Source organism: Canis lupus, chromosome 32 (genome assembly GCF_003254725.2).
Source record: "Canis lupus dingo isolate Sandy chromosome 32, ASM325472v2, whole genome shotgun sequence".
Classification (NCBI taxonomy): domain Eukaryota; kingdom Metazoa; phylum Chordata; class Mammalia; order Carnivora; family Canidae; genus Canis; species Canis lupus.
This window is the reverse complement of record NC_064274.1, coordinates 29194071-29206136: the sequence shown is the minus strand read 5'-3', so window position 1 is coordinate 29206136 and position 12066 is coordinate 29194071. Positions and strand designations below refer to the sequence as shown.

At 36.1% G+C, this 12066-nt stretch overlaps 1 protein-coding gene across 1 annotated transcript in view; it reads left to right on the top strand.

Annotated features, from left to right (window-relative positions):
• COL25A1 (collagen type XXV alpha 1 chain) overlaps positions 1–12066 on the top strand; it is a 445201-nt gene that overhangs the window by 394118 nt on the left and 39017 nt on the right. Inside the window, exons 21-24 of the mRNA XM_035709664.2 lie at positions 2218–2262; positions 3183–3260; positions 9995–10018; positions 10619–10663. Coding sequence (XP_035565557.1) covers positions 2218–2262; positions 3183–3260; positions 9995–10018; positions 10619–10663 — 192 coding nt within the window. The remainder of the gene's footprint in view (positions 1–2217; positions 2263–3182; positions 3261–9994; positions 10019–10618; positions 10664–12066) is intronic.

Below are 12066 nucleotides of genomic sequence, written 5' to 3'. Positions count from 1 at the left end.
TTTCCTTTTCAAAAGGAGTTTTACAATTCAACTTTTCCAATTTGTTCTGTTCAGTTAACAAATTTAATAACACATCCAGATGTAAAGAGGGACTGTCGTATTAACATGTTATCGCTCAATGTGTATTAAAGCTTACTGAGAAAAATGTTGATGCATGCTGTGTTAGCTTCTATGTAATTTGAAGGTGTGTACCACCCTGAAGAGCTAAGAATTTATTTCACTGTTCAATCTTTATTCCTCTAAACTTCCTGCAAACTAATATGGTAACACTTTATTCTAATAAGCCATCCTAGAGACACAGGAAATGATTCACTCTTTGATGAAAAAGAGATTTATGGCAACACTGTTGAGACTAATGAGGATTATTCACAGAACTCTTCCCATCCACTGATGGGTGGGCAGTCTTCAGAATTATAATGGAATGAGGGTGGTGGAGAGACCAGGGATGAACCAATGACATGAGGATAACTATTTATGCTTTGTGTTATAATAGCCAACATTACATAGAGCCATATATTGAGGCAATTAAAATAAAGTGTTTCCATTTTTCTTCAGTATTCTGAGTCACTGCTAATTTCTTTTTTCTGTTCTTATCTCCTCTTGTCATTCTCTTTTCCTGCTTCATATTCTGCTATAATAGGGAAAACAAGGTGAATCAGGAACTAGAGGGCCAAAGGGGTCAAAGGTCAGTAACCAAATAACCATTTGAATGTAACTTGAGGCCTTCAAGAGCTTGCCTTTGCCTCTTCCACAGATAATCACATTTTAAACTCTCACACATTAGGATCTGCAATATTTTCATCCCTGTGATAATATCTCAAAACAATTGACTTGTTTTATATTGTTCGTTTTTGTGTGTTCTTGTGCTTCAGACTATTCTTTAAGAGAAATTGTATTTCCCATTTCATAAGAATAGTGTCTTTGGGGAAAAAAAAGACTTTTTAAAATTTACATTATGTAGGGTTTATCTTACTTATTTTCTGGCGATCTTTGTGATAAATGTTCAAATTATACTTAGCTTTTAAGTTAGTTGATTCCTTCCATGGCATTAAAATTTCACCACCAACTGAAATTCTTTCCTTTACCATACTGTCCATAATAGTTGCCATAATCCATATACTGTTAGCAGAATCATGTTATTTAAGATGCTGTCAACTAATAACATGAAACAATGGGTAAAAAAATGAGGAAAACAGCAAAAATTATTAATTCTCTACTCGTAGAGAATTTAGTTATTGTGGTCAATGTTATTAGTATAATGCGGGTGAAAAAAAATTAAAATCCCTTTTCCTGCTTTCTCTCACTCTCCCTATCCATTTTATGAAATATGTTGAAAGACATATTAAAATGATTTGAATTCCACCTAGGAAAAGAACACTACAAATTTAAAGCTGTCTTAAAGAACTTTCAAATATACACAGGTTCAAATCTCTTCTAGGGTTTCTCTTTAGACTTCTGAGAATTTTGAGTATTCTCAGAGTGATGGCTGTGTGGTTTGATGCTTAGATTATTCCTGATTTCTCACCAGTTTGGGTAATAACACCATGAATGGAACTTTAGAGATTTTTCTCACTGCATTGGAAAAACACAGTTGGTTTTGCCCTACCCCTGACCTTCAGCCCTGCCAACTTGGCCTAGCCAGCTGCTGTCCACTTCAGCACCTTCTGAGTATTAAAAGGCCTATATGTTTAGAATTTTCCTTAGATCTTCATCATCATCATAGAGAGGCCTCACTGGTGGTGACCTTCCCCTTCTAAAACTCCCTAGACTGAGCTCTCCATTCCTTCCCTGTCCAGATTATCTACACACCTCTTTTGTTTTTTTCTCAGAAAACAGAGAACCCAATTGATTGGCTCTTTTTTCTTTTGTCCCAAATCTCTTCATTTAAAAAATATTAACACGGCTCACTCTGAGAGGTGTAAAAGCTTACTTTGGGTATCATAGAAACCACTTGCTTTGCTTTTAAAGATCCCTAGTAAGAGAGTTACCATATATATTGTTATTCCAAGATACTCTGTCATCTGAAAAGGGAATTTATGGTGTATCTTAAAGAAGCATTTGCTATGTCAGTGGTTGTCGTTTTTCTAGTTGTTATTTCCACCTTAGAAGTTCATCAAAGGTTCTGCTGCATAGTATTAAATGTATCCTTAGGTTTGAGATATTTCTGGACTGTTGGCTCTGCTACTAATTCAGTTTTTGTATTTTCATGGGGGGAAGGGTGATCGTGGAGAGAAAGGGGACTCTGGAGCCCTGGGACCAAGGGTGAGTACATTTCTCATCTAAGCTTTTGGCCCCTATAAGCCCAGATTTGACTCATGTGTCCATGTGGCTTTTCGCAAGGCACCTAGACTAATACCCAATAATAGCACTGAGATAGACTACTGATTTTTTCTGCGGCTCCCCTTTTATTCTTATTTTTTATTTTAGTCACCAGGAGCAATGAGTGTGTAGATTCTAACACATAAAATCAGCTCCACAAGAAGAAAGTCTAAAGAACTCTATGTACTTTCCCTCTGCTAACTGACCAATAGCAAGCCCATAATCATACAGCTAATAGAATTTTCCATTTTTCAATTAACCCAATTATAAAGAAAGCAATAGCTCATATTTTCAAAGCCTTTTTTAAAGACAGGCAAAGAATTAGCACATGACTAATGGAAATTTAGTAACAGAGCTAATGAGTAGGGTAGACATATTCATTCCCTATTTGGTTTAATTTTAATGGAATTATGTTCCAATTGAGAAAGCCAAGCATTTCGTACAGAATAGTGTTCTATCTTCTTAAAGAATAAGGAAACAATCTATGAGATGTAGAAGAATAAAAAGGGATATGTAGACATGCTTAAATAAACATTGTTAAAGTCAACAAAATGTTCAAGTCAAATCAGATTAGCCTACATTTTATAATTTTTAGAAAACAGTTACAGAAATCGAATCATCTCTCTTTTCTTAAAAAAATCAGATTTCATACGTTTAATCTGCCATCAATAGGAAGTTAAAAGCATTTTCTTCTTAGCAATAGGGACAAAATTTGAACATGGTTATTCTGAGGTGCAGTTGGGCTATATAAAGGAATTGATGGTCAGAGAGAGCTGCATGTTGCTATTTCTGTTTTTTGCCATAGTCCCTTATACAGCCTAGCTTAACTTCCATGATTTTCCCCTGGTTCATTTTCTTCACAGGGTCCACCTGGTCAAAAGGGAGATCAGGGAGCCACCGAGATCATAGACTACAATGGCAACCTCCACGAAGCCTTGCAGGCAAGTAACTGCCCCCTCCCCTGACATAGACACTGATAAGCACCCATGTGATATGTGTACATATCAGCTTCCATGCTCTGTCCCCAGGATCCCAGGGGGCTCCACTGCTCAAAGCACACCTTCCTGAGCTACCAAGCCATCCCCTTCTCCATGCCCCAGTATATCCTCTTTATTTCTTAGCATTTTTTGATCTTTCTTTTCTTCACCTTCTGCCATCAGATATGCCTTAATGTTCTCTAGTTTAAAACTTGTGCTCATTTTGCCAGTCTTTGTCTTCTTTCTTCAAAAGCAAGCCTAGCAAAGCAATCAAGAGCCCTGTGGCTCTAGATTCAGAGCTGCCTGGATGCAAATCTCTTGGCTTACTAAGTGCATGACCTAGGGAACTTATTTAACTTCTCTGTGCTACAGTGTCCTCATCTGTAAAATGAGGATAGTAATACTACCTGTCTGAAGGGTTATTATGAGAAATAAATGGCTAAATACATATTATACACTTAGAACAGTGCCTGTCACATACAGGCACACTCAGTCCTCAATAGTCCTCAATAGATATTTCTCATTACTGTTACCATTCATAATATAATGTCTTACCATAGAGAAATACCTGTAGAGTAAAAATCCATAGACCATGTGGCTTGTCTCCATCACCTTTGCTTCCTATTCATCCTTTTCATGCTTGGACTCCTCATTCTAGGCTATATCTGTTGAAACTGCTCTTATAAAGGCCAATAATGACCTCTAGGTCAACCCATTATACTCCTTATTCTTGATTTTCTGTGACATTTATACTAAACCATCTTCCTTTTGAAACGTTTTCTTTCTGATTTTTATAATCCTATACTCTCATTTCTTCTAGTTGTCCTCTTTGTTCTGTGTTAGTATTTCCAGTTTCTCTGTCATCCTGTAATTTTTGATAACCTCAAGTCTCTGATCTTTTCTTGGTTCAGTCATTCCTTCTGTGTTTTCCTGTGTGTGACTTCCAAGTATTTCACCTCCAAGTCTGAGCTGCAGGTACTTCTGGCTGTCAAAGAATATTTCCACTAGGGATGCACCATTGCCTTATCAACTCCTACCAACACACGCAATTACACTGGTCACTTTTTCCAGCAATCAAATGATTCCATTTTTTAATGAATCATTGTCTGTTAGTCCAGACTGTAAGTCTTTGACTTTCTTGAGATAGAAACTTTAGAGTAATTTTAAACTGTTCTTAGCCCCTCATCCATTACATCTCACCATATGCTGCTCTTTCCTTTTTCAAAATGTCTCCTAAGGTGATCTCATTCTCTGCATTCCCAGCTCGGTTCACATCCTGTTTGCTTCAGAACTACCACTGCAACAGGCCCTTGACCAATTCTTTTGTCCCTAGTGCCTCCCTTCCCTTTCTTACCCATTCTACATATCACTCTAAGACTAATTTTCTTAAACTGTCACTTTTTTGATAGCTCTAATCTGCTCAGAAACCTCAATGACCCCTTTACCTACTCTATCAAGCTGACTTTCATCTGTCTTTCAAAGCTCTATAATCCTGCCTTTCCTATATAGAATTTTCTATTTCCTCACAGCACAAATTTTCCCCAAGAGTGGTCATATTTAACATATCCATAAAAACCACCCTCTTTTTGCCTGATTTATCCCATACTTCTTCCTTTTCTCTCACCCATCCAATCCCATCCAACAATATACTGCTGCGACTAGATGATTCTTCCTTTTGATGCATTCAAACCTTAGCAGTCAGGGCCCAGTAACTTAATTAATTGTTATCAAATCACATAATTTATTTGAGTCCTGCCTTTTACCAGATTGTAAGTTTCTTGGTGACAGAAGTATGTCTCATGCTTATTTTATATCCTCCAATATACCTGGCAAAAGTCTGGGCATGTAAATATTGAACAAATGGTGACTGATTGATGAGTGAGTACACTTAGCATACATGTACAATCAATTTCTTTGCTTGAAGCCAAACTAGTTTTAAATATTTGCCATTTTGTACTTGATTAAATTATTTCCCCCATCTTTATGATTTTATTCCTAGTATGTAATTATGGTAGATCTACATTTCTATATCCTCTTTATTTCTTTTCTACAACTGCCATTTTTAACTAGTAAAGCATTTATTGAGTCATTTTTGCAGAATCTGCCTTCAGCTCAGCCTGTTTTTTTTAAAGATTTTATTTATATTTATATTTATATTTCCCAAATGAATGAGAACATATAATGTTTGTCCTTCTCCGATTGACTCATTTCACTCAGCATAATACCCTCCTAACTCTGGGAAACGAACTAGGGGTGGTGGAAGGGGAGGAGGGTGGGGGTGGGGGTGAATGGGTGACGGGCACTGAGGCGGGCACTTGACGGGATGAGCACTGGGTGTTATTCTGTATGTTGGCAAATTGAACACCAATAAAAAATAAATTTATGGGGAATCCCTGGATGGCTCAGCGGTTTAGTGCCGCCTTCAGCCCAGGGTGTGATCCTGGAGTCCCAGGATCGAGTCCCACGTCAGGCTCCCTGCATGGAGCCTGCTTCTCCCTCTGCCTGTGTCTCTGCCTCTCTCCCTCTCTCTCTCTCTCTCTCTTTCTCATGAATAAATAAATAAAATCTTTTTAAAAAATAAATTTATTATAAAAAAAAGATTTTATTTATTTACTTCAGAGAAAGAGAGAGCATGGGGCGGGGCAGGAGGCAGGGAACAGAGGGATAGGGACAAGACTCAGGCTCCATGCTGAGCGCAGAGCCCTGACTCAACTCCGGGCTCAGTCTCACCACCCTGAAATGAAGACCTCAACCAAAATCAAGAATCAGAAGCTCAACTGACTGAGCCACCCAGGGTCCGCTCAGCCTATTTTTCTTTTCATTTCATTCTTTTTCTTCCGGTAAATACAAGGAGAAGCATGCTTACCACTTGGAGATATGTTGCTTGGTCAGTATGTTTGGTCAAGAGCTTGAAATAGTGCTCCTCCATGCAAGTGGATTAGACATAAGCAGTAGTCCCCGGGCTATTGTTAAGCTCTAGAACCAGATTTCTAAATTGTTCCTTTTCCCATACAAACTGATAACTGCATGCAGAAGGAAAGAGAGAAAGAGAATAAGTAGTTTTGGTGTGCCTACTATGTTTTCAAAGCTTTTACTTATAAAATATAAGGAAATATTTTTAATTTATTAGCCATGTTGTAGATTTCCCTTCAACTTCTTTCAGTGACACCATAACTCTTACTACCACTTTAAAAGGTGTACATTCTCTTAGCTTCCAAGAAATGCTCCAGTATTATAGGCCATGGCCATTTCTGGAAAAAAATTGTGTCTTCTAAAGTATCCTTTGTATGAATAGAGCCAGGCATGAAGCAAGCTACTCTGAGCTTAAAACCAAAAATCTGTTTTGATCTCCCCTCTACTATTAACTAGCTGAGTCATTTTGGGGAAGTCACTTGGTATATCTATATTTCATGATCTTCTTTGTAAAGATATTTGGGAATAGATTTTTTTCTAAGAGTCCATAAAATATAATATTATGCTTTGGGTCACTTTTTAGGAGCTCCTGAACACTCTTTGCTAATATGTGTAAACACACTGTTCCTTTTAAAAAATTGACACCTAGGTCTTGACATGAAACAATATATGTGCTCAGTTTCTTCTTCCACCTTAAATTCTATATGATAGGAAACCAGTCAATATCCGTCATAGTCAACTAATTCATGTTTATATCTCAACCTAAAGATTTATTATTGTAATAGGGATATTAGGGCAACCATGTGTTATGCTCGTAAATAGCTTATAGTTTTTAAAATTATTATTTGTTTTCCTAATAGAGTACTGGAACAAAGGCCCCTAATAAAATTGATTAAGCCATTAGCCTGAGAAGAGGTAGTAGACATTTTTTCTTCTATTCTTAACCAGTGATAGATATTCACCATTTTGTCAATTTCATTTTTTAAAAAGATTTTATTTATTTATTTCAGAGAGAGAGAGAGCACAAGCAGAAGGAAGGGAAGAGGGAGAGGGAGGGAGAGAATCTCAAGCAGTCTCCCCACAGATCATGGAGCCCTGACTCAGGGCTTGATCTCATGACCCTGAGATCATGACCTAAGCTGAAATAGAGTCAGTCGCTCAGCCAACTGAGCCACCCAGGCACCTGAAGGATTTCATTTTATTATCGCCTCCTCTACAAAAAAATCTGCCTAAAAGATCTAGAATAATTAGGTAAACGGGTGTACATTATAATTATAAAACTATCACATTAGAAATATAAAATTTTACCTCTGTTGGAATTTGCCTTTATTGAAAATTGTTATCTGCATAAACATCTGCCATAAGCCATTTATTTTTATTTTTAAGTTTCCAAAATTAGGAGTAAAAACCTACTTCCTAACTCAAGTTTTTAAAAACATTCAATACCATCTAACTTAAACCCATTGTCTAGTGTAAATATGGGTGATTTTCAGTTTCCATAATTTTGAGAAATGAAAAAAAAATAACCTTTAATTCTAAAAAGATTACATAAGCATCTCAGAGATTAAATCACAACCTGTAAGGCTTCAGCCTGTTTGCAGTTGCTCCAATTCATGCCTCCCATTTCACATTGTGCCTCACTAGAGAACATGTCTTTCTTCATCACTACCAAAAATTCTGGTTTTCCGATCATTCGTGGAGTTCAAGAGAGAATGCAACTGAGTCCACATAGGTTCAACTTAGAAAAACCAGATAGAAGAAATCCAGAGTAAGCCAACATCTTTAGGATGTCTCTGTGTGCCTGCACACGGGTGCTTCAGGATGGTGGTAAAAACTATGTTGTTGAGAAGTTAAGCTTAGTTTGCCATTTGTTCTCTTATTATTAGCTGGATAAAACTCACCTATGTAACTGTTAGGTCTCACAAAATATACTTATTGACAAGATGACATAAACTCCATCTGTTAGGTAGTTCAGTTACCATTAATAATACACCTTTATTATGCAACTCATTATAAAACATGTTGTTATCCTTACATTTTTTAAAAAGACAATTTTGTGTCCAGGTGGAAAAAGAACTCAAATATGGTACATTTGGAAAACCTCATAGAGTTCAAATTGTGAAGTCCCTTCCCTCTAAGGTTTGAGGATTCTGCTTTGTAGTTAAAAATATAATATATAATTGGAAGGCAGTGATGAAGAAATTACTTCTACTATATAATACTCTAATAGCCTTTTTAAAAATGACTCACCTACTTATAGGAGTAAAGAAGTAGCTTTCTCATAACCATAAATCTGACTCCTGCTCTAGGTGAATCCCTTAAGAATAAACTAAGTGGTACCTTATGTTACACAGATATGATAGTATAAAAATCTGGGCTGTGATATTTTTCTTAAAACTTGCCCCCAGTTTATGGCCACTTTGCCCTTTGTCTTAGAAGCTCTGGTGGTGCGCTTTTTTTCTACTGTGTTTTCTGTGAAGCTATAATAACCATGATGGATTTTATCCTAGAATATAAACATCAATAATTTGTAGACATTCATAACCATATTACTTTCTAAGGATATATGACTATGTCACTAGAGACCCAAGTGTTTGAAATAAAATCATAATATTAAGATTATTTTTCTACAATAACAATAATAAACAATAGCAGCAACCTCAACCAGAAATTGGAATGGAGGAGTGGCAAACAAAGGGATGGTGTTGAACTAGTATTCACAAGTTTACATTAACTGGATAACGTTTCTCTGTGAGCAGAGTTGCTGATGGAAAATGTGCTCCCTCTATGATAATATCTGGTGGTTATGGGTCCTACAGAACTTTTAGCACAAGTGGTCCCTGGGTGGCTTAGTTAGTTGAATGACTAACTCTTAATTTCAGCTCAAGTCATGATCTCACGGTGGTGAGATTGAGCCCCACCAGGGGCTCCATGCTAGGTGTGGAGCCTGCTTGAGATTCTCTCTCTCCTTCTCCTTCTGTCCCTCCTAACCCCCTACCTTCCATCCTGCCCTCCCACACATTTCCCTCCCCACCCCCTCGCCTGGTCCCACATGCACATGCTTTCTCCCTCACACACGCACACAAAAAGAACTTTTAGTATAGGACTTAAACTTATAGAAAACACTAATGCAGAAATGATTAATGGATTAAGGACCAGATGTTGTGGAGATTCATACTTTGACAATATACTTTGTTACAGTGCTCTGGTACTTTACACTAAGAAACTGGATGAATTCCATGTCAACTCCTATCTTTATCCATGGCACCCAAAAAAAGCTAATTATAATGCAAAAAATAAGCTATAGACTAAAAAGAAGAAAATATAACTTATACATACAATTGGATATTTCTGTTTTCTTTAATTGAAGTGCTCTGGAATGGAACTCTTGTGAATAGCAGTTTCTTGGTTCACAGTCCTGCCAACAAACCTCTACGATACACCATTTTACTACATAGATTTCTTTAACCAAGTGAATTAAAATCTTGACATTTTCTGTTTTCTTTATGCATAGTTTTTAAAAGGAGAATCTAAAACTAGTTTAAAAAACAACCTTTCATCAGGTGATGAATGGCGTTCTGATGCCTGTCGCCCCACCAAATCTTTACAACTATACTGTATTCATTTAAAGATAGGATAATATGTTCTCACTATCTCGTCAGTCCCTTTTAAGACATCAGGCTTGCTAAAACATATCTAAAAAATGAATTATTTCAGAAATGTATTATTGTACTTTAGCACACAAAATAGGTAACTCTGTCTTTGTCAATACATTTTCCCAACAGAGGATTACCACCTTAACTGTCACGGTAACTCCTATTGCATGATTTCTGTGGTTTGTGACTTTTATTTGGTGTTGATGCATGCCGGTAATAATGGTACTAATGTAGCACTTGTTTTTGTCTGATACTTAGTTTTATGCTTCCTTATATTATTAAATCATTTGTTTGCTTAGTAGAAAAGACCAAAAACAAACAAAAAAAAGTTGTTGTTACTTTTCTTAAAGTCTTTGGCCTTATAATAATAGCTTTGTTCTTTAGTGGTTGGGAAATCAAATCCTTTCTGGGGGTGGGGGGAGTCTGGGTGTCTAGAAATATAGGTAATATTAGTAAGCTAACTCATCCCAAGGAGATGAATGTGGGACACAGCAGCAGTTTTGCATTATCTTATAAAATCAACTCAAAAGCGTCTTCAGTGTTATATTACCTAAATGTATTGATATTTTTGCATATAAGTAGGTCACTTTTATAATTGTATAACATGTAAATTTGTCCTTGTTGCAAATTAATTTTGGAGGATGTTTGACTATGACAGAAATAAGAGAAATATATAGCATACTTATTATTTAAAGCATAAATTGTAATACAGATACTTACCACTTTTTTAAAAATTGTCTTTTCTTGATTTAGGGTCCCCCTGGACCACCTGGACCTCAAGGACTACAAGGGCCAAAGGTTATTCTTCATTTTGCTTGTTTCCATTTACCTTGTACGGTATAGGGAATCCCAACTTAAATATCTGTATCTTTGAAAAATCATTCTTAAAAACTGCTGGAGAAGAGATCAGCAATATTGCTGATCTAAGAATAGATCAGCTCCAGAGAGCTAAGAATAGACATTGAGGTCCGGGATAAAGGAAGAGGGATCAGAAAAAAAGGAAAATTAGGAAAGAAGGGATAGAAATAAGAATAGCATTCAATTTAGAGGGAGGATACTGAGAAACACAGAATATTGAAAGAGGGAAAAACAAGTTTTATAGAAATTATAATTATTATAGATATTTTATATAAATAATAGTTATATAATATGTGTTATATATTTATATATTGACATATATTCATATATACACTAACTGTAGTGTATGAAAAAAGGAAAATATTTGTATAGAGGATTGAAGGAAAATTTACTCTAACACTAAAAAAGATTTTTCCCTTCAATTCATTTATAATAAAAAGAACAGGAGAAGCTTTAGCATGATGTTATTGCCGATGACAATTTGAGGAATCATTTTTGAGTCATTTTTTATAGCACATCCTATTCTATTTATTCAGACATTCTGCCATTTAAATATTATCTAATGAATACATACCGACTATGAAGAGCAGAAACCTGGAATTACTTGATTATATCTCAAATTTATCAGTGGTGTTAGCTTTATCCATCCAAAGTCAAACTTAGTTCGTTAACCACATTTGAGCAATTAACACATAGCCAGTGTCTCTAGCTTTTCAGAACTGAGCTATGTGTGTTGAAATATGATTTTCATCATTGGAGTTCTGTAGGAGATTCAAGTAGTTTTGAAATCCATCTTTTGTTGATGCCTTTTAAGGCAGTTTATTTGCTTAGTCTGTCACACACACACACACACACACACACACACACTCACGCTAGCTTCTGTACCCTTCTCTTTCAAGATACTTAAAAACAGAAAGCTAGCACATAGAAAGTTATTTTTCTACTATAAAAAGGAATATAAAGTAAAATGTTGCTGAAGGCCTTACCAATAGAAGATATATTTAGAATATAGAGCCTAATTTCAAACAGATTTCATGTAAAACATTAATGTAATGTTTGGGATTTTCTAACTTTCTATTTTTCTATCACATTCTGGTCCCTAAGAGATGAAAAACAAATATGCTCCAGTTAATTTTTTTCCTGGTAAGCAAGTGAGCCTGGATCCCTAATCTCCAATATCTTGGTGAGCTGGCCTAGACAACCAAGAAGAAAATCTGCAGATTTCTTTTTCCTCTGTGTAGAATCTATTAGGATCTAAGTTCCTTGCTCTTCTTCTCACTTGACTAAGTCTCCAGAACCAAAATTGGCCCCAGTGCTAAGCACACCTCAAAAGCTTCTAGGAC